Raw genomic sequence first — 22,874 nt, forward strand, 5'->3', positions numbered from 1 at the left:
GAGGAAGATTCCCTTTCCACCCCAGCCCCTAGACTCCAGAGGGAGCCACTGTTAATAGCATCTTGTGTATATTTTCAATGATTTTCAGCACACCTATAAGCATATCGATAGAATACGGTTTGTTACACAGCACTTTGTTGTGGTGGCTGGCTTGTTTTGTATGGTGTGTGTGTGTGTGTGTGTGTGTGTGTGTGTGTGTATTTGGAACGAGTATGGAGTAAACCAATGAGTGGATAACATGTAACCTAGATATCTAGGGGCTTCCTGGGTCCAAGGTGCGCAGCTAGTAATAGCTGTAGGCGGGATTTAAACCCAAGGCTTTCTGACCTCAAATTCGGTGCTCTGCACCTGCCGTGGCCGTGTTCTTTGGAACAGGAGGCACCCGGGGCGGGTCTTAGGCATTGGAATGCCTGATCTTTTGGGGGCTCACCAGAGGGAGTTACTTTCTCCTCTGATGGGACCACAGTGACTTCCATCCCGCTCCCCATCCTAACTCAGCAGCCTGTGGGGGTGCAGGGTGTCCAGTCGCCTTCCACACCCATGGGCCTGGGTCCCAGTGGGCTGAGGAAGGGCACGAAGGATAGACTTCAGACCAGGATGCGGGCAGCCTTTCAGCTGTGGGAGGTGTCCCCTGTGTGTAGTGATGGGTACAGTCATTGTGTGCCGGACGTTTGGCTCCAGGGTAACATCCATGCTTGGGAACAGGGCATTCGTGCTTTTGGGGTTTCCATCTCAGCCCCGGCTTCATATTTCCCACTCTATAGCCGCAGCTCACTGACCGTGTCCATGTCCTCTTTCTAGAATGTGCCATTTGTTCATCTACAGCACACACTGGGTTACTGAGCTGAGTGGTGTGCTCTGCGTTCACTCTCCCGTTGGTGGGGTCCACCTGCAGATCCTGGGGGCATCAGCACCATCCTGGTAGTCCGGGACCAGGAGGCTATGCCCAGCTGGGCTCTTCACCAATGACACTCCCTGGGGACTGGCCCCCAAACCCAGGCCCTCTGGGGTATACGTTCCCAGTGGGGGTGCTGTCACCCCCAGGGGACAAACGTTGGCTCTTGGCATGTCTTAAAACCCCTTCCTCTTTATGGATCACACATAGATATGCATACAGACCAGAAACAGATATCCAGTAAAGCTGTGGTCTTAAACTTCCATACGGGATGAGGAGACTAGGCAGGAGTGTAAGGACAGAAAGACAGAGAAACCCAGCTCTTGAGCCCGCAGGCATGGAGTGGTGGCCACAGGGTCCCCTTCTGGCCCATCATCAGGCTTCCTCCTCCAAGCTCTATAGTTAAGCTGCATCTTACTTGTTCTTTGGATGGGGTGAGTTCCTTCACGTCCCCTGGGCCTATTCCTTATCTGGAAAGTGAGGGGAAGTTGTAAGATCCAGCAGTTCAGTTGGTGAAGTGATGGAACAGTGTCCAGCCCTCAGAAGGGGCCTGGTAAGTGGTGGTGGTCACCCTGGGGCTCCATGACGGGCTCTGCTCCTGGAGGAAGGAGAGGGCTTTGCTCTGCTCCCCTCTAGGGACTCCTGGCACAAAGCAGTGTTCCGTAAATCCGTGACGAATGCTGGTGTGTTCAGGGGCATGGAAGAGGGAAGGGAAAGCCACGTGTGGGGAGGAGCGAGGGCTCTGGGACGGTGTGTGAGGGGAAGAGGCCCAGGGCCTCACATGCCACATGCAGGAGGCGGGCCTTGGCCCGGAAGACCCGAGGTCCCCAGAGGCAGTTTTGTGTTTTTCTAACTCGCCCCCATCAGTCCTGAGGGGCCACGATACGGACTTTGTAACCAACAGTAAATGTCTAGAGTTTGCCAAATACTTACTCCCCTGAATGCATCAGAGGAGGGTCCGGGTTACCACCAACGACCTCTCTCGCGCTCAGCTGGAATTGATTGGCCTTCCCCAGTGAAGAGACGTTTCCTAGCGACCTTCTCCGCCACCTTGAACCAGACACGGAGTACAGGAGATGCCAGCAGTCCCAGTGCTAGGGACCCACGAGCATTTACCTGATTCACTCAGAGTTCTCCCCCAGCACTACAAGGCAGGTACTACAACTGTCCCTGCTCCCAGGTGAAAAATGGAGGTACAGAGAGGTCAAGTAACTTGCCCTAGATCACACAGCAGGTAAGAGGCAGAGCCAGGGTTTGGACTCATATCCAGGCAGTCTGATTCGAGTCTGTGGCTGGAGACCTACCTGGGCCTGTGGGCGCCACGTTCCCTTCTCGGAAAGGTGGGACCTGGTAGGAGGGGGCCCGGGACAGGAGTTTGGAGCACAGAGCCATTGAGGAGGGGGCTGTGGCTTCCATTCAGGACAAATGGGGGATGAGGAGTGGCCCACAGCCCAGGAGGGAGCCAGGTCCCAGCCCCAGCTGGCCTCCAGTGCCCTGACAGGTGACAGGTGGCCTCTCTGCACTGTCCCTCCCGTGTCCTCTCCCCGTGTTGGCACCGCATGCTAATGTGTCTTGGCCCTTATCCTCCCTGCAAACGGGAGGGAGCAGGAGGAGAGAGAGAATTACCATAGGGATGAGCCGAAGCACATATTTTTAGAAGGACACAGATGGGTTGGTGGGTGGGCGGAGAGAGGTTCCGGGAGGAGCCACCACACCACATTCCCGGGATGGGGGAGTGGGGGGAGTCACAGAGCCCCTGGCTGCTCCGACTGCAACGCTCCCATGGGGATGCTGTGCTTTCTCCGTGCCTCGGCCTCCTCATCTGTGATACAGGGCTAAAGACAGCCCCACTTCACACTTCCTGGCAGGATTATGGGGGATGCACCACGTGACTCATCCACGATCACACGGACGCTGGTTAGGCATCAGATGTGAGCCCTGTTTAATCATGACCACCAGCAAGTCATGTCTTCAACGAGGCACAGGGTAGCAGCGGCTGGGCTCCATGCTTTCTGGGTTCCAGTCTCAGCACCTTCGCTTCTGTCTGAGGCAGGTGGTGTGGACATTCTGTGACTCAGTTTCCCCATTGATAAAATGGCAGCGTTTGTACCTGTCATGTGCAGGGAGTTAATGCATGTGAAGCCTGGCATGGAGGGAGACGTCAGGCAGTGTGAGCTTCTTTTTACTGTCCCGCGTCTCCATGAAGCTGACTCACTGGTGACCGCGTGCTTCACAGATTGTAGGACTTTAGCACCTTTTGGCTACAGGATCAATGGGGAGTGGTTTCCCGTGATGCTCTCAGTTCCTTCATCCAGCAGAGTGCCACTTGTGTGTCTGGCACTGTGTTAGATGCTGGCCCTAAAGAGAGGGGAGGCGCATGGTTCTTTGGGCTACTCCCAGCAGGGAGGAGCCAGGTAAGGACACAGCCGTCTGCTGGGGGGAACTCCCAAGTGGGAGGAGAGTGGTGGGCAGAGGCAGGGACCAACCCAGCCTGCTGAAGCCAAGCTTTAAACTTCAGGCTTAATAGGAATTTGTATCTCAGAGGTATAGCTAGAAGAATTCTTAAAATTTCTGAGTTTTACACTACCAAGGATCTTATTGGGGAAATGCATTTATCAAAATTACGGGTGTGCACAAACTACCGGAGTTAGAGAATATGCGAACTCGTCCGGGTCAGTCCTAGAGTCTGGAGTGAATGGGCCTTCACTTTAGTAGCTGCGGGATTCTGCATGGCCACTTTTCTTGTCTGTGTCATCATCCTCATCTCTTCAGGATAAGGCCTGAGTAAAATGAAATGAAATCTATGCAGGGACAAGCATCCTAAGCCGAAAACAGTGTTGTCGTGATGTGAGCACTTTTGTGTTGCTCCTTAAGACAGCATCTGAGTTGAAGGATAAAGGATGGATGGATGGATGGATGGATGGATGGATGGATGATGGATGATGGATGGATGGATGGATGATGGATGGATGGATGAGTGGCTAGGTAGATGGGTGGATGGATTGATGGATGGATGGATGGACAGATGGGTGGATGGATGGATGGATGATGGATGGACGATGGATGGATGGATGAGTGGCTAGGTAGATGGGTGGATGGATTGATGGATGGATGGATGGATGATGGATGGATGATGGATGGATGGATGAGTGGCTAAGTAGATGGGTGGATGGATGGATGATGGATGGATGGATGATGGATGGATGGATGGATGATGGATGGATGATGGATGGATGGATGAGTGGCTAGGTAGATGGGTGGATGGATTGATGGATGGATGGATGGACAGATGAGTGGATGGATGAATGGATGGATGGATGAGGTCATGATTATTTACTATGCCTGTGCCCTGGGCAGCACTCACCAGGCTAGGCTTTTTTTTTTTTAAGATTTTATTTATTTATTTGACAATGAGAGACAGCCAGTGAGAGAGGGAACACAAGCAGGGGGAGTGGGAGAGGAAGAAGCAGGCTCCTAGCAGAGAATCCTGATGTGGGGCTCGATCCCAGAATGCTGGGATGGCGCCCTGAGGCAGACGCTTAAGGACTGCGCCACCCAGGTGCCCCCAGGCTAGGCTTTATCATGCACACAAACTCATTTAATTCCACCATATTATGAGTTAAGTGTTCCCAGCTCCTTTTAGAAGCTGAGAAACAGCCTTTGAGTAATGACAAGGCTTACTGAGAGCCATCCTGGCCTGAATGATAGCTGCGGGTATGAAATCGGGTCCTCCACATCCGACAGTCACTCTGTTCCACACTTCTGCTCCTCGATGCCCTGGTGGAGGGTCCTGGCAGATGACTACTTGTGTTTCTTCTACCAGGGTAAGAATGGATCACCGGGATCTCCAGGAGACCCTGGCCCCGCAGGAAGTCCTGTGAGTACTCCCCCTGCTGTATAGTAGAATCAAGGCCAGCTTTGAAATGGGCACGCCTTTCACATCACACAGATCTTGTGTTCTCTAAGCTAGAAGCACAAGGGGAAAATAAGGGGTCTGAATGGTAGAAATAGGCCGGAGGCAAGAGGATCCAACAAGGGCCTCTTTCAAAGTCTAAAATGCGTGCCATTATGCACTGGATCTCTGTTGGCTACTACCATAAGCAGCCAAAGGTACAAACCTACCAAGGGCTAAGAAAAAAATGTATGGTCAGGTTGCACAGTAGACACTGCATGTTTTTAGAGGATGGGCCGACAGGGTGAGGTCCCCAGCCATTCCCATCTCAGATGACAGTGTAAGTGTGTAACGTGAGGATGGGTATAGGACAGACTTGGCTGAAGAGGGTCTTCCTAGTGGTCAGGAGGTGGGGGATGGGGAGAGCAGGAAGGAATGATGGGTGGGATCCATGGGTGGTAGAGAGAGGGGAGCATGAGTAATCAGAATCCAGGTCCCTGGATCTGGGATTAGGTCTGGTAGATGGGGGACATGCTGGGGGAGATGGTCCTCTGACAGGTTCTGGGGTTGGGTGAGTCAGATCCTGTCCACAAGTCTCCCAGCCCGGCCTTCTTGTATGCTTCTTTGCTAAAATTGGCAACTCTGTTCCGAAGACCACCCTCCCTCAGGCGTGGTGAGTCGAGCAACGATTGCGTGAGGCATCGGACAGACCACTTGGCTGGTCAACTGTCGTCATTGTGGAAATGAGGGTGACAGGCCCAACCTGGTTGGCCAAGAACCTTCCTGGTTTTAGCACAGAAAATCCTGCATCCTGGGAAAGCCATCACTCCCAGGCAAACCGGCCATCTGGTCACCCTAGTGGAATCGCCTCTCCATTAGACCAGGGACGACTGCACTAAAGGAGATTAATCCTTAGCACATGCAGTGATGTTCCTCAGAAGCTGTGGCATGGGGCTTGTCACTGCTGGTGAGACCGAGCCGACGGGATGGGACAGGGCCATGAGCCTGGCTTCACGCCCAGCGCAGAGCTGGCCCCAGAAACGCTGACTCGCACATGCCCGGAAAGCCTGGAACCGAAAGAGTCCCCAGAGCTGTTGCCAAAAAGCGATCCTACCAAAGCATGAGTCTCACCATGCTACTGGGACTACACACCTCGCTGGAGGGCTCCTTGGAGAGGCCACACACAGCAGAGGATTTCCGCTCCCATTTGTCCCACGTTGCCTCTGTTGCTTTGGCTGGAAAGAGATGCTTCTAGTCTTGCTGCCCCACCCCCACCTTGCTATCAGGACTCACAGTAGCCATGCCTTCCCCCACCCCCTGCCCTTCCATACAGGAAAGGGGTGTTGTTCTCTGTGATGATGCCTCAGGCCTTCAGAGGACAGCGGGGTTACGAGATTTCCAAGTCTCCTTGGGCCAGCACTTGACCTTGCAGAACCAATGCCTGTTCTCCCTCCGCAGGGCCAGAAGGGGAACAAAGGAGACCATGGCAGCCCAGGACTCCCTGGCTTTATGGGTCCCCGGGGGCCTCAGGTAAGCCAAGAACTCCCTGGGGGCCAAGATGCCTTGCTCTTGGGAGAGGTTCAAGCACCATTTCCCATCACCCACTGCGTCCTCGGGTCCACCTGCTCGGGTGGTGTCCCGGGGTGTGGTCACACTCACGTGGTTGGCAGGCAGTGGTGTGCCTTGGCGGACATGGGAACTCAGAGGTCAGCTGCGTGGGATTCTCAGCTCCAGCGCTCCCTGAGTGTGGGACCTTGGACCAGTCTCGTCGCCTCTGTGCCCGAGCTTTGTCATTCAAATGCGGATATAAGAGCACACACCTCTGATCCTAGAACTTCAAGGGCCCTAAGGAAACCATTTGAATGATGACCGAGTTTGCCTGCAGGGTCAGAACATGGGGATGGGGCTTTTTGAGGCCATGTGGTCAGTCTGCACTCCAGCTGCTGCTTGAGCCCAGGCCTCCTGCCTAGAAAGTGGGATCCAGAAATGCCTCCGGGTGATATTTGCTCTGTTTCTGAGTAGAGGGATGCTGAGGGACTCAAACATGTCTAGCCAAGCTCCCGATGCATATTGCATGCTACGGTCCACACTGTGGGCTGCTGACCACAGCATCAGGGAGGTATGTCCCACGCAAGAGTAAGAAGTGTATCCATGTCCCCTTCTGCCCCCTGCAGTTTAATTTTGATCCCCGAGGGTGCCCCTGACACCCAGCCACCCAGCCACTCCTGGTGGCAACCTCTCTTTTGCCCATTTCTGCCACATAGTCCGAGCCCTAACATGGCTCTGTCCACTGATTTTTACTTGAGCCCATTCCCTCCTCAGCCAGCTGTGAAAAGCCCAAACCTCCTCCTCTGTCCCCTTACGAACAGTCTGCCACCACGCACCAGCCAGCTACCCGCACTTCTAGACTTACCCCACTTGTTCTTTTGGTCATATAATAGCAGATGAAATTTGGGCAAGGTACAGCTGCTGCTCCCATTGTACGGATGAAGAAACTGAGGCACAGAGAACTTGAGGAAATTATAAGGGCGTTGTCCATGGTCACAAAGCCAGTAGGTGGAGCAGTCAGGATTTGAACCCGGGCAGGCTAGCTCCGGAGGCCAGTGTCACCGGCGTCTCATTTCACACTCTGAGCCTGCTTCTGGGGACGACCCCTCCCACCTCTAGCCGCTCTGTACAGTGTCCCGGAGGCCCTCTCCGTGGAGTCCCAGCTACCCCGTTGACGAGGAGCCAGAGCCAGTGGCTCCCCTTCCCACTCTGGGGCATTGTTTGCCGCCCTCTGCCCGGGCTGACTGGAGAAGTCTGAGATGTCCTTGGCTGGCGGGACCATCGATGGTTGTCTTTGCTGGAACGTGACTGGAGTGGAAATGTTTTGGCGACAATGTGCTGATGCCGCAGAGCTTCCTGACACTTTGTTCTGTTTCGTAGGGAGAGCCAGGAGAGAAGGGAGTCCCAGGCAAGGAGGCAAGTATTGCCCGGTCTCCTCCCCTTGGCCACTCTATCCTGTGGGGGACGCGCGGCGGGGACGTGGGAGCAGCTTCATGGGCGGTGACACTCGTAGGCTCGGCTGGATCCGACCCTCGCTTCGGTGCGCTCCTGTCACCATGTAGATCCTTTCTAGTTTTGCACAAGGAGCCACCAATGAGGCAGCCGGGCCCGGGTGCCATCTTGACAGCCTCTGTCACTTAGCTGTCTCTGGGTCCAGTCCGTCAACAAGTCCTGTCGGTGGCCAGTCCCAAATGCCTCCACTCTGTCCGGCTCTCTCCGTACTTACTGTGAGCACGCCAGTCTAGGCCGCCATCATCTGACACCTGCACGATGGCAGTGACCACGCACTGGCCCCCGTGTCCAGCCTCCCCTGCTCTCCCCACAGTCCTGTCCTGCCCACAGCGGCTTGCAGAGCACGCACAGAGTCGTGCTGCTTCCCAGGCCAGCCTCGGCTCGGCCATCCCCTGCATTGGCGGGAGTCTAGGTGCCTTGGCCCCACCAGCTCCCCTCATCCTCTGAGCTCCAGGGGCTCTGGCCTTCAGTTCCTCAAACATGCCCAGAGCTCTCACACACACTGGGGCTCTTTCCCAAAAGCCCTTCCCCCTCCACCCCTTTGCTCTCCTGGCCTTGCTCATACCGAGGTCTGTGCCAAAATGTTGCTTCTGCCGACTTTCCTTCACACCCTGAAACAAAAGGATGCCCCACTGTGCGGTGTTCACGTACCCGCTCTGTCTGCCGGAGCCGAAGAGCCCAGCACAGAGTGGGTAGCAGAAATGTTTGATGAGAAACAAAATACCGAACGAACACAGAGAAAGGAATGCTATGGTTACCACCTAATCCATTTCCAAGCCTGCGCACCCCCTGCATGAGGAAGACCCCTTTTCACTCTGTGCCTTAAGGTTACTTTCTCAGCTCAGGGAGGGAGGCAGGTGACTCCCTTAGAGCCTGACCCAATGCCCCAGCCATGCTTTCCACTCAGGGGCAGATTGCTCGCTCATTTACCAACACCTCCTTCCTCCTGCTGCCTGGACTGACTGGAAGGGAAATACCACCAGCTTCCCGTTGTCTGTGAGCAGGTCCCGTGTTCTGCCCGAGCTGACCCCATGCACTCTTTCCCGTGTGAGCCTTGCCTCCTCCTGCCTTGTGCACACTACGCCCCCCCGGTCCTGTCTCCATGGCTGGGTCTTCACTCCTCCATCCACCCACCACCTCTGCCTGTTATATTTTATCTGTCCTTCAAGGCTCTGTGGGCCCAACACAGTTATGCACTTTCTCCCAGGGTTCCCAAAACACCTTGTACTTCCATTAGGGAATCAAACGGGTCTGGCCTGTCTGTAAGAATCAGCTGGGCCCCCCTCTAGCTCTCAGCTGGGCTGTGAGCCCCATGAGAATAGGCTGTGTCCTGCTCCCCCCTCTGCACAAGTCAGGGGCTGCAGGTGGCCCCTGCGTGAAGGGGTGCAGTGAATGGGGCCGGGGCCAAAATGACAGAAGAGGCCTCGGCTTGGAAGAACTGCAGAGTGTTTGCTCTCTTTACTTCTTTCTCCGGAGACGCCTTCTATCTGTCCCTGGAGCAGGACTTCTCCCTGTGTCGAGCCTTGCACGGCGGGGTTTGGGTGGACACAGTGGAGCCCAGGGGTGGGTAAGCTCAGGACCTGCCTTCCAGGTGCTTGTTGTCCAAGGGGAACACCCCTGTCACCTTGTCTGGGGACAGCAGGAGATACAGGGCACCTGGTGGCCCAGGAACCCATGCATGAGGGCAGACACTGGCCAGTAATGTCCCTTTGCAAGGGAGGTGGCAGGGGGGCTGGGGGCAATGTGGGTAGAGAGAGGTTCAGCTGGGGAGGGTCACAGGAGCAAAGAGGGAGTATCCTGGCAGCGGGGACTATAGCACTCTGTCCCCCAGCTCCAAAGTGACTGCCCTCTGGGAGGGGTGTGAAATCCCTAGGTGCTGGGTGGTCAGGGAAAGCTTCCTGGAGGGGAGGCCTGAAGGGATTTATCACAGATGGAGGGATAGAGACTGGTCAGCTTGGCTGCCTTACAATTACCCCGGACTGGGTGGCTGAGAAACAGACATGGTTCTGGGGGCTGCGAAGTCTAAGATCGAGGTGTCAGCGGATGGGATGCTGTCCTGCCCTAATTACATGAGCTGGCCCCTTGGTCTCAATGCCCATCTCTCTATTTCCATCGTGGGGCCACCCCATAACCTTGTCTACACCTGAGTACCTCCCGAACACCCCACCTGCTAACAGTCACGCTGGGGATTCTGCTTCAAACATCTACATTTGGGGGACAGACATTCCGTGCGGGACAGCAGGAGTAGGCAGCAGGTGGCAGGAAGGGGAGCCGCTGAGGCCAGGAAGCAGGAGAACCACCTGCTCCCTGCGGCGCGCAGTCACGGAGGTCCTTCGGGGCAGTGGGAGGCGAGGTAGCCCAGGCCACAGGGGCAGGGAGCGCAGATCAAAGTCCACGTCCTGCGGGGTCTCCTGAGCCCTGCGGGGTCTCCTGAGCGTGTTCGGTGAGAGGGATCTATCCTGGAAAAGGCAGAGGAGGGACCCTAAAGGGGCTGGTGCCGTCAGTCCAGGGTGGGCAGAGAAGGAAGGATGTGACGCCTGCAGCGTCTGGACAGAGAGGAGCTCCTGGGGGGCCTGGTTTCCCGGGCACCTCTTGTGTCCAGCACACGGGGTCGCAGGTGGGTGCCTTGGGTCAGTAACCATCCTCTTTGCAGGGTGCCCCTGGGAAGCCCGGAGAGCCAGGACACAAAGGAGACAGGGTAAGTGTGGGGGGGGGGATAGTTACCAAATGTGACCTTTGCAAGATGGCACAGGGACTCTGTCACTGTCGGTCAGCGAGCAGCAGCCAAGCCCGGGGAGCCTGCAGGTTTGCCGTTCCCTGGAAAATCATTAGCCCGCAGAGGGATTGTTGTAGCGAATGTTGTTACTTTTCCGTTTTGGGATGTTATTTTAAGGAGTGCAATCACTGCAGTTACAAATTCAAAGGCGAGCGTCCTGAGACTTGGACAGATCTCCCTCTCTCCCTGTGAGAGCGCCTGGGCGTGACGTGCTCAGCGCCCAAAATGCCAATGTGCCAGGAGCCAGATTTGTCGCTGGAGGTGACAAGGGAACAGATTTTTCCCATAATGAACTGCCTTAGCGCCACAGTCAGGAAGCCTTTCTTTACATTTCATTCCTCCAAAAAACAACAGGGGGAGTTTTTTTAGTTTGGTGTTTTTTCTCCCCCCCCCCCAAATGCCAGTGGGGGCGGGGCTGTTCTCACACTCAAGACAACTGCCGCTCCCTTTAGAGGAATCACAGCCCTCCATTCGGTCAGCCGTCCCCGTCACGCTGTTGCACCGTGTGACTGTCACCGCCACCCCACACGCCACCCCCGGCTTGTTTTCCGTGGTCCCGCGGAGAATTTATCTCTGCTTTCTTTGCACGTTGATGGGTGAGGAGCTGGGTTTCTCCTGCAGGCCAGAGGAGACAGAGTAGTGGAATCAGAGAGTGTCAGAGATTGTCACCTCCTCCGGGTGTCTCTCCCTCGCTCCTTCCTTCCCAGTGACTTGATTCTTCTGTGCTCTGGCCGTTGGTTTCTAAGGATGGAGCCAAGGAAGGGGGGTGTGGCTGAGAAGGGCCCCCCCACACCAGTGCCATACAGGTGCCCCTGGGAGCTCTGGCTGGCAGCCAGGGAGTTCAGACCACAAAAAGGAATCTCTTCTCTAAGACCTAATCAATAAGCGGAGAATTGCCTTTTCCCTCTTAAGTGGTTGCGTGGAGCATTGCCAGGGAGCCGTCGGGCTCCTCATTCCTTTGCACTCCTGGGAACATTTGAAGTCTGGGACAAGTCCTGCCCCTGCAAAGTGATATGGAGACGTTCAATGAATAGGAAGTGCTGTACCCCAGCTGTGATAGGGCCTCGGCCCTCGGGAGCTCGGAGCACCAGGACCGTCACTGACCCCTGATCACCGACAGATGACTCGGGCCCCGTGAAGTGCCTCACATCTGAGAAATTTAAGTCAGGACTGTCCCTCAGATGGGACTAAACTCATTTGAAATTCACTGTCCTTTATCTATAGTTGAAAAAGCAATACAGACATACAGTTAACCATTGCAAATTGCAAAAAAGCGGATGCAATAAAATGTAGGCGCTCCGCTACCTTGGTGCCCGTTATAGCGCCTGGCCCCTTCCCAGGGTCCATCGCGGGACAATCTCCCTTCGTCCTCCAGAGTCTGTGCATGCAGAACCATGTGGGTGCATGTGTTATAAACCGGCATGTGCCTTTTGTTAAAGCCCTGGGACATAGCGGACTTTGTCCGTTATTTGTTTCTCCTCAAGCACAGAGGCTGGACATAGTTTCATACCTGCAGTCTTCCCTGTCCTCATGTCCATGGCCATGCCCCGTTTCCGGCCACCATCTTGTTTCCCCTCTCATTCCCCCTACTGCGACCTGCTTACACCCTGAGCTCGCCAACGTGGCCACCTATTTTCAGACCCACCAACAACCAGGACTTGCTGGTCACAGCCACAGGAGCACGTCGGGCAGAGGACTGGATGGTCCGGTGGTCCCCGTGGTTCCCAATCCATTGATCCAGGTCTTCGGGGGCTGGGTCAGAGATGGGGAGAAGAGAGTCCCTGTTAATGTCATCCCACGTGGACCCATGAAAGCCAAGAGTAAGGAGTGGGAGGTCACCTGCAAGTGGGGGCGGCTCTGTTGAAAGAGTGACTGTGTCTGTCTAGCTGACAGAGCAACCTGGAGGAGTGGCCGCTTGGTGGTCGGGCTCAGTGGCTGGCCTTCCCGAGCCACCCAGACGAAGCCATATAGACCAGGATTGGAAATCAGAGTTCTCATCTTGTCCTCTGCTGACTACCTGTGCAACGGCAGCAGGTGGCTTTGTGTCTAGAGCCCGTGTCCTCACCGGTCTTGGCTCTGAGATGCAGGTCTGCCAGGACTGAGGTCTCCTGTGCAGGGCTCCAGGAGAGATGACCTGGGGACCGGAGGACTGTGCACAGTTGCAACAGGCCTGTCTACACTGGGTGCACCTGCCAGCCCTCTGCTCACTGACCTTCTTCTTCCCTCCTCCAGGGAGATCCCGGGAACAAAGGTGACAAAGGACCTCCTGGTGGGAAGGGACAGCCTGGGGACCCTGGAATCCCTGGTCACAAAGGCCACACCGGCCTGATGGGCCCTCAAGGACCACCTGGGGAGAATGGACTGGCTGGGCCCCCGGGGCCTCCGGGCCAGCCAGGATTTCCAGGTCTGAGGGTAAGGATGCTGGAGTTGCCTCGGACTTGGGGGATGCTGGTGAGGTGTGTGGCCCCAGACCCTCACCTGAGCCTGCCCTTCCATATCTGCCAGAAGGGGGAAGGAGACGGTCTCCTGACAGGTTTTCCATGCTGACTAGGTGAGAGAGCCAAGCGTAGTTCAGGGAGTGCTGGAGAGCAGAGGCCCTGTCCTGCCCTGCCCTCTGTGGCAGGGAGTCCTCAGCACTGACTTCTTCAGGCTCGGGCTCTCGTGCTCGTCTGCTCCAGGACCATGCGTTAAAGGTGATGAGCCCGCAGCGGGCTTTCCAGCGCGAGCTTCCCTGCGGGATGGCCGGCTGATCCAGGGGATGCCTGGCTCTGCCGTTCCGCTCTCTGCCTGTCTGGGGCACTCATGTTCCCTCTGGCCCTTGCTTTTCCCGAACGTGAAATGACAGGCTTGTTTAGTGTTCTTGTTTTTTTTCTCAAAACACAGTTTATTCTAGTGACAAAACTCTTGTTTTACACAAACCTGTAACGGGAGCCCACACTGGAGAAAAAAGCAGAGCCGCCTGGGGAAGAAGTGGTTGGGGCAGGGTGTGGGTTCTGGGTCCGCGTGAGCTCGCCTTCCCCTCTCAGCCCCCCTGTGGTCCCCTGGGGACCCTCCTGTCCTCAGAGTGCAGGTCTAGGTGACCTCCAGTATCCCCGGCAGCTCTGAAGCTCTGCGGTTCTGTGACTTCCCAGAGCCTGGCTCCCAGCCACGTCCAGGAGGGGGACCGTGGGACACGGGTTGCTTCCCCAGCCCCCTGGGCCCTCGCTGGGTTCTCCTAGTCCTGCTGCTGTGAGCAGCGATGCAAGTTCTGGGACGAGCATGAAAGATTGACCAGAAAAGAAAAAACAGAATAAGGACATGGAATCCATCGTGGTCATGCTGGGCACCATGCCAGGTGCTGGGGCTGCAGATGGGAGCGCCGGGAGACCTTTGAGGGTGGGTCCCTGCCCTGCAGGAGTCGGGCAAGAGGCCGCTGTGGTGTGAGAGCTGCTCTCACAGGTTCCTCTAAGAATCACATGTCACCGTGTGGGCCCAGACTCCCCGACTCTAGACTCCCCAGCGTCTATGAATCAGGCACAGGACGGGCAGAATCAGCAAGGGAAGCCAGACCCTGGGAGCCTCAGCAGCCCAGCGGCTGGTCAGGGAAATCAAAGACCATTCCGTGGAGGAGGCAGCCTGTGAGTGGCGCTGGAAGTAGACAGGACTTTGGCAGGGAGAGATGCGGGGCCAGACCTCTGAGGTCAGCACTGGGGAAATGGCTTTTGCAGGGAGAAGGTCCAGCTGAGGAGCGGAAGGGCAGCAGAGGTCACTGTATCAAACAGGAGGATACTGGGGTTGACCAAGGAAAAGGGAGGCGATACTGGGTGTGATGAGGATTGGACCAGGACAAAGGGCTCCACATTGCCTGTGCCCCTCCTGCTTTCCAGAGCCATCAGGGATCTTGCGGAGCAGGAGTTATGGGGGAGTTAAGTAATCCCACCTTCCCTCCCTTGCAGGGGGAGTCGCCCTCCATGGACACCCTGCGACGGCTCATCCAAGAAGAGCTCGAGAAACAGCTGGAAAGTGAGTAGCTGGACTTGACGCCAGCCAGGCATACAAGGGCCTCTTGAGAGCCCGGGAAGCAGCCCCTTCTGCCCCCTTCAGTATTTCCCGAGCCAGTTTGGAAAAGGCTCTGGGGAGCAGCTCACGTGTAGAAATGGTGCAGAACCGTGAGGAACACCGTGTAGACCCTGGACACACAGACCCCTCTCCAGACCATGTCTTTCGCTCTGCTTGGATACCTCCAGTTAGGGGGGCTCCCCAGGAGCAGAAGCAGCTCTGCCACCATCAGTCATCTATTCTGTGCATTCAGTCCCGAGGGGAGCAGGGACATACAGTGCTTTCACGGAACTAGATCGCTTTCGGTCCTACTGTGTTGGATTTATTGTTAAATCCGAAGTCTTGCATGAGCCTGGTGCCTTGCAGATGCTCCGAGAGGGAGCAAGGTCGGAAGGCAGTAGTAACACCAGCGTGCGGGGCTCGCCGTAGGTCAGGTGGTTTCCTGAGCGCTCACGAGGTGACTCACGGAAGGCTCCAAAGAGCAGGGGGCATGCCTGAGTGTTCGGAGCAGAGATGCCGGGGAGCTTACTGCGAGCGGCAGACCTGACAGGCCTCCGAGCAGGAGTTGGTGCAGGCGGCAATCCCTCCTCTTACCACCACCTGCTCCTGACTGGGGGCTGTCCCCCCTCCCTCGGTGCTGGAAGCTGTTAGGGGAGGAAAGTCCTGGCCAGCCTGCGACAGGGAAGGTCAGACAACCATAACTCCGCCGGGACTCAGACGGACGAAACGGAAGGGCGCGTTCATTCACACGCTCACGTCTCAGAGAGTTCTTCGTACCAGCCGTATGTCAGACTGTGTGTCGGGCCTGGGACACAGCGTTGGACAAGATGCCCCCCATCCCAGCCCTCCTAGAGTGGCCAGGCCAGCATGGTCCCCTCCACTCACAGGAGAGCCCAAGACCATTACCTGGGAAAGATGGCAGGGGGTGGGGGTTGAAGACAGGAAAGAAACCAGGCCTGGGACGGCAGGGGCCGCTGGGCACGTGGTATCCAGAGGTCTCCCTGTGGGCATCGCTGAGCTCTGCTTTCTGAGTCTCCGATTTACCAGCGACAGAAATGGCTCCTGCGCTTGGGGAATGTCCAGCCCAAGAGCAGAGATAAGACCTGTTTGGATGGAAGTTCCGGTGGAGCACCTGCTGGCTGGAGTCTTTTCTTCCAAACAGCCCTTTGAAGAGGAAGCACCAGCTCTACTTTAAGGATGAGGAAATCAGGGCTCAGAGAAGTTCAGCCGTTCGCACGGGTCTCCGTACCCCGCCTGCTGCCTCGTGCAGAAGATGGGAGGTCGGTGCTCGTGGGAAGCCAATCCCCAGGGCACTCAGAAGACCCTGACTCTGCCTTGATTTTACCACCGAAACACCAGGGCCTTGGGCGACGCTGCAGCCTCTCTGGGCTCAGTCACCCACCTGTAGGAAGAAGAGCTGGGCCTGACTACGTGGGACGGTCTCTCGGTGGCCATCAGATGGCCACTGTATCCCCAGGGCGGTGGAAAGCCATTGGATCTCTGGGTTTTTAACCAGTCCTGTAGTCTTCACGTTTTAGACACGTGAGGATCCTTGATGACGTCATACCCAGCCCTTCGGTGTATAGATGAGAAATGTGACATTGCACCGCTCTGTAAGCCCCTAAGTCTCAGCCCCAGCCTCAACTTCCCCAGCTGACAATTACTACAACTCCTGTCCCCGCCGCCAGTCGTGCCCTGAGCACAGTCTTAACACCTCATCTCGAGTGCCTGTCCTCACACCCGCCTGGTGGGCTGGCCGTGATGGCATTGCCTCCATTCTCCAGACAAGGACGTGAAGACTCAGAGAGGTCGAGCAGCTTGCCCGAGGTGCACAGCCGGCAGAGGCTGCCCGGGGACAGGCGCGCTGGCTGTGCTCTGCGGGGGTTGCCCTTGTTGGTGTTCTGGGCTCCTTACAGTCTCCTGAGCTCTGAGCTGCGCGGTGAGCTCCAGCCCGTCTCCTGTCCGTCACCCTCCTTCACGAGCATCTCTGTGTTCCCTCCTCTGCAGCCAGACTCGCCTACCTCCTGGCCCAGAGGCCGCCAGCGCACATGAAGTCATCTCAAGGCAGACCCGGGCCCCCCGGGCCCCCTGGAAAGGATGGGCTTCCAGGCCGGGCGGGCCCCATTGGGGAGCCAGGACAGCCCGGGCAGGGGGGTCTGGAAGGACCCTCTGGACCAATGGGTCCCAAAGGTGAGTGAGGACCCAGAGGAGCCGCGCTAGGCACGGAGGGGCCTGGGAAGGAGCCATGCTCCAATCGTGTGCGTGATGGATCCTGCTCTCCTCCCCCCCAGCTTGGTAACTCTCTGGGTTTGGCATCATGTAGTGTTTTCATAGGCACAGGAGGATTTCATACTTGACATTTTTGTAAAAATACGCTTTTGCCAGGAAGAGCGAACCAGCTCCCTCCCACTTCCTGGTGTTCCACTGGAGCAGGGGCGACACGAAATGCCCTCTTTCCGCATCTGAGATTAGCGCTAGCTGAGGAGTGCGACGGGCCGTCTCTGGGCACATGGGGCATTGGACGCCAGCTAGAATGGAACAGAGTGGCTTGGAGCTGCAGCTAAAAGGGCCACTCGCAGGGAGATGTCTCACCGGGATGTGGGTGCTCTGGGCGACAGCAGGTCTCTCCTGCAAGGGCCAGCGCTGTGTGAACCTGCCCCTGCTCCCGGGGCCCCTCCCTGCCTCTGCCCTCACCCTGGGTCTCTCCCACCGAAGGTGTGTGTCCCTCTTACAGGTGAGCGAGGAGCCAAAGGAGACCCGGGTGCCCCTGGAGTTGGCCTCCGAGGCGAGATGGGCCCACCCGGCATCCCAGGTAGGGAGAGTGTCCGGAGTCTCAGGGCGGGTGGCCCTCTGCCGTGGAGTGACGCAGCGCAGGGCCTCAGGGATGGCTGGGAAGAAAGGCTGGGTTTATCTGAGAGGAGGGACCATCACTCATGTGTTTTTATCGAATCTTTCTAAAGCGCCAGCTTCTTGACTTCCTAAAATAAACTAGTATATCCCATGAGTTGTTGAGGTTTATCCTGTGAAATGGTCCTGAGGAAAACAGGCTTGGGGTTAAATAAGACTGGGCAGCGCGGGGAAGCCTGTGCCCCTTGACTGCTTCCCGGCGCTCGTGAATTCTCCGACACGCTGCCTCGCAGGAACAAATGATGCTATTTTGTTCTCGGCAGCATTTCTCACTCACTTGAACGTGCAGTCCTTTTTTCTACTACACACGTGTTGACACCCCATCACTATTTCTCAGAATGTACGCTGGGGTGTGCTGGCCAGGTGGCGGGGGGGCGGGGGGTGAGGGCTCCGTGGGACGCGGGGCTCGCCGTTAGACAGCCTGGACGAGCTGGCCGCGTGGAAGGATCTCTGGAGCACAGCAGGGTGGTGGCCCGAGATGAGGGGGTACGAGTAGGAGGTGGAAGACATTAGCCTGAGTCCTTACCAAATTCTACCACAGTGAAGTTCCTGTTTTTATTTGATTCTAGCTTATGTGATCACCCGAGGTCATTTCTGAGTATGAGACCTATATAGATCATTCTAATTCTAATATTTCTATCTTCTTGATTTTCCAAATTTCCTGCACTAGATGCATGTTGCTACTCTCATTAATGACTAGAAATACATTTTCAGTGTTTATTTTTGACAACTTGCCTACTTTCCAGTAGCTTCTAATATTAAGAATCCTTTTCATTTTTTTATTTTTATTTTTCAAAGATTTTATTTTTAAGTAATCTCTACACCCAACATAGGGCTCGAGCCCATAACCCCAAGATCAAGACTCATGTGCTTCACTGACTGAGCCAGCCAGGTGCCCCAAGAATATTTCTTAAATAAGGCAATTCCCAATAAAGCTTAAAATGCGGGACAGAAACCATTCTGAAAGAGGAAATAATTTTATGAGCATGAGGTTGAGGTAATGACTATACTTCAGTGATTTCTCCGCAGAAGGAGTCAGTGACATTGCTGGTCTCAGGCTTGGTCGAGGCAGGACCATAGATTAAATAATGACTACCAAAGCATTCATGAATTTTAGAGTTCACGAAATGTCTAAAGATCTTTCTGAAGGGAAAATGTACTTTTGGTTTCTTTTATAGGGAGACTCAGATTTTCTAACATGGAGACTTAAGAGGTGATAAGGTTAGCCATACACTTAGCAATGAGCTTCCCAGTGGCCAAAGCAAAAAGGGACACTAGATTGATTATATAAGACATGATGATGTTTAATAAATGGAGAAATAGAAGTCTGTCTCTAGGTAATATTTCTGAGTCTAAATTTTGGGTTTTCTCCCTGTCAGTTACTTACACCCTATTTATATTGTCTTTGACCATAGTTTACAGAATAGGTGACTGTGGTCCAAGTATGTAGTTCACATTTAACATACAGACACAGCCTAGAAACTACGGAATATTTGGGACAAGTTGGATATTGAGTAATAGAACATCATCAGGTCTTGCAAAGGACAAGTGGATTGGGGCTGATGGTTAATGATGAGGACTTGGTGCCCCACTCACAATTCAGCTCCATCTCCTAGAACCACATGAGAACATAGGAGGCCATGTTTCTCGTCCGCCCCATACCCCTGCCCTCCATCTGCCCTTGTTATTTTCTCTCCAAGGGCACCCTGATTGATGCCCCAGTCCGAACAGTGATGGCATCCCCGGTCCTCAGATTAAGGTGCCCCTGCTTCCTGGTGCCCACGTGGACCATTGTGATTGCCCCAGGCGGAGTTCCCAGCCCATGGGGCATTTTCTCTGAGGACATTTCTAGTCCTCAGTTCATACCGAATGGAAGCAGTGAGAGCAGGGCTGCTTTGCCCCAGAAGGATCCTGAACACCTTCTGTTTTGTTTTTCTTCTCCTTGGGCCAGGTCAACCCGGGGAACCTGGCTATGCAAAAGACGGGCTCCCCGGGGCTCCCGGCCCTCAAGGGGAGACAGGACCAGCGGGACACCCCGGCCCCCCAGGCCCGCCCGGGCCCCCTGGCCAGTGTGACCCCTCCCAGTGTGCCTACTTCGCCAGCCTCGCTGCCCGGCCCGCTAACGTGAAGGGCCCCTAGAAGATTCCAGAATGCCAGGAGGCGACAGTGGATTTCTGAAACTTGAACTCAGAGCCTGATAAGAAGCCAGAGGTCTTGAAACATTACAGCCACGTGTTTTTTTTTCTTGCTTTTATCATTTGTTTTTGTCTTATTTTCTTGAGAGACCTCAACATTATTAAAACCAACAGATGCTGCCGGTCGGTCAGATTATTATTAATATTATTATTATTGTTTTATTATTATTATTATTATTTCATATAATAATGCTCCGCAGGTTTTCTGCTCTCCTCCAAAGCAGAAGAACTTGATCGTGGGGTAGCAGGTTTTTTCTCGGTTCTTCTGACAGCCCCCATGGGACGCGGAGCTGCCCATTTTAAGGAAACTCTTGGTGCTATGAAACCCTGACCAGACACTTGCCAGATTTACCTCTTTCCTCAGAAGGAAACTAAGAAAGTGAGACAATGGGTTTCTATTCTCGGTCATGCCCAGAGGTCGCCACTTCCCAGGAGAGACACGTGAATCAGGAAGAGAAGGGATGTGCAGACGTGAAGAATGTCCTCACTGTCTGACGGCAAGTGCACACAGGGTGCCCGGAATCAGTCCCCAGGGAGCAGACTCAGCCTCCTCACTGCTTCAGGCTCTCGGATGCACAATCGTGGTGCTCGAGTTGGCAAGGCTTCGTGGCATCCTGGGTCTGGCCAAAGACAGAGAACCTGGCGTGGAGGAAGCACGCTAATCCGACTTCTGAGCCGTGGATGGGACTCCTGCAAGCTCTTCACTGTTGGTCTCCCCTTCAGTGTGAAATAGGGGTCCAGTGACCACTGCCGTGTGTTCCTGATGCTGGGCAGTTGGCTGGGGCACTGTGCCTCCAGGGCTCTGCCTTGGAAATAACGTGCGTGGAGTGCATGTGTGTACCTGACATGCCCGCACAAACAGGTGCTCAATAAATCCAAGCTTCCTCCTCAGTTCGCATGACGATTCCTTTCTTTTTATCTCTTTTTAATTTTTTTAAAGGCTTTATTATTTGAGAGAGAGAGAGTGCGCGAGCAGGGGAGGGGCAGTGGGAGAAGCCGGCTGCCCCCAGTGAGCAGGGAGCCCGATGCGGGATGCGATCCCAGGACCCTGGGATCATGAGGTGAGCCGAAGGCAGACGCTTCACCGACTGAGCCACCTGGGCGCCCCTGGCGATTCCTTTCTTATTTCCAGCATCCATATGCTTGCGAACCCCGTAAGGGTGGGATGAGTCCTTTTCCTCTGGGGAGCCTAGAGCCCCAGGGTCAGGCCCCGTGCTGATGCACACAGGCGTGAGCGAGCATTATCATACCTTCCACTGGGCAGCTCTGTCTTCTACATTTTGGCAGAAGCCGTCAGAAATGTGCACATCCATGCAGGTCGTAGTGGGGAGAGGCTTGGGGAAGGGGAAGGTTGGCCTCAGCCAGACTTGAGGCCTTATCCCGCTGAAGTGTGTCCAGAGACCGGCTGACTCAGCATGGGCCCTAGAGAATCCCTGGTGAAGCGTCGGTTCGTGTCTGAACGAATTGATTGCCTAATTGGTGGAGCCATCCATTTGTCTGTCACTCTTCCAGGCACGGACTCACAGAGCACATGCTCACCAAGCCCTTCCTCTGTATCCCCTCTGTGCCGCATGCTTCCGATTTGGGGACAAAAGTGCTGGAAAGTTCCATGTACGCAGAAGTATATTGTAATGATTTTAAAATAGGTTCTGAAGCTGCTCTCGTTCAGTTGTTTGGTGCTGATTCTGGGGTTCGGGGTTCAAGGACAGTTGTTCTGCAGACAGACAACCTCTTCCCTGAGCCGTTTTCATGCTCACCTGCTCACAACCATGTCCGACATGAGGACTCGAGGAAACAGTGTCGGCAGCCTTAGAAACCCTCTAATCCAGGGATGTAAACATTTTTGACCGTGATCCGCAGCAAGATGTCCAATGTCTCCGTGGCTCAGGGTATGCTTATGTAAATACAGAAGCAGAAATGCTTGGTGATGGCGTATTTATCCTGACCATACTTCACGGCCAGCATTCGCTGTTCTCTTTCATTTTTTACAATCCACTAACTAGAGGTCATGACCCACCAGTGGTTTTGAAAGATAGTACTCTTGTCTAGAGGGAGACTGAGGCATAGAGAAAACCCGTCTCAAGCCACAGAGCCTTGGGTGGAATCCAGTTCTCTGACGCCTTGAACACCTTCTCTCTTCACTTTGCATTTTGCTCCCGAATTTTAAGCCGTTCATCACGTGCACTAAGAATGGAATGAGAAGAAGGGCTTACAGCACAGGAAGAATGACCTGGTAAGACCGAATGCTGTTTTGATCATTGAAGTTCTCAGACACTGGAGCAGGACAGTGAGAAGGGTCTGGGCATTCCTCTTCCAGGGACCCTGGAGATGCTCAGCTCCCTGGTGCGGCTTGGGAGTGGCTGTGTCTTCGGACTGCAGGAGGAATGCGCTGTCTGTACTGATCCTTTCCCAGGCATAGGGCTTGATGCATTTCTGGAATCACATGAAAGCATCAGTACAATTGAGTATTTCCATAGTTTCCAATTTAGAATACATGAATATGGTAGATGATGGAAGTGTGTGTGTGTGTTGGGAGGTGGGCTTGGAGGGTGGGCTTAGGAGACAGGACTATTTATTTATTTATTTATTTATTTATTTATTTATTTATTTTTTAGATTTTATTTATTCGACAGAGATAGAGACAGCCAGCGAGAGAGGGAACACAAGCAGGGGGAGTGGGAGAGGAAGAAGCAGGCTCCCAGCGGAGGAGCCTGATGTGGGGCTCGATCCCATAACACCGGGATCACGCCCTGAGCCGAAGGCAGACGCTTAACCGCTGTGCCACCCAGGCACCCCAGGAGACAGGACTCTTTAGTTTCCTTAGGGAATCTCCGTCAGCCTTGGCAGGACCACTCCTCCAGAGACGCGCATGCGGGAGCACGGCCACCTCTGAACGGAGGGGATGTTGATGGATGATGCTTGTACCCATGATGCTCCTGGTGCCTGGACCAAGAGCTGCAGAAAGTTGGAGTTACGAGTAAAGAAATGCAAGAAAGTAACTAACTATTAACTAACTAATATATATACACACATACAGATATATATAAAAAGGGGCACCTGGGTGGCTCAGTCGGTGATCTCTGACTCTTGATCTCAGCTCAGTTCTTGATC

General features: G+C 54.8%; 1 protein-coding gene across 1 annotated transcript in view; it reads left to right on the forward strand.

Moving 5' to 3' along the window:
- Positions 1 to 20,654, forward strand: part of COL22A1 (collagen type XXII alpha 1 chain) — a 248,728-nt gene extending 228,074 nt beyond the window's left edge. The window contains exons 56-64 of the mRNA XM_045812201.2: positions 4,719 to 4,772; positions 6,246 to 6,317; positions 7,716 to 7,751; positions 10,501 to 10,545; positions 12,856 to 13,035; positions 14,559 to 14,625; positions 16,669 to 16,851; positions 17,396 to 17,473; positions 19,520 to 20,654. Coding sequence (XP_045668157.2) covers positions 4,719 to 4,772; positions 6,246 to 6,317; positions 7,716 to 7,751; positions 10,501 to 10,545; positions 12,856 to 13,035; positions 14,559 to 14,625; positions 16,669 to 16,851; positions 17,396 to 17,473; positions 19,520 to 19,707 — 903 coding nt within the window. The 3' untranslated portion in view covers positions 19,708 to 20,654. The remainder of the gene's footprint in view (positions 1 to 4,718; positions 4,773 to 6,245; positions 6,318 to 7,715; positions 7,752 to 10,500; positions 10,546 to 12,855; positions 13,036 to 14,558; positions 14,626 to 16,668; positions 16,852 to 17,395; positions 17,474 to 19,519) is intronic.
- The last annotated feature ends 2,220 nt before the right edge of the window (positions 20,655 to 22,874 follow it).

This window comes from Ursus americanus, chromosome 9 (genome assembly GCF_024610735.1).
Source record: "Ursus americanus isolate L20-20 chromosome 9, mUrsAme1.1.p, whole genome shotgun sequence".
Taxonomy (NCBI): Eukaryota; Metazoa; Chordata; class Mammalia; order Carnivora; family Ursidae; genus Ursus; species Ursus americanus.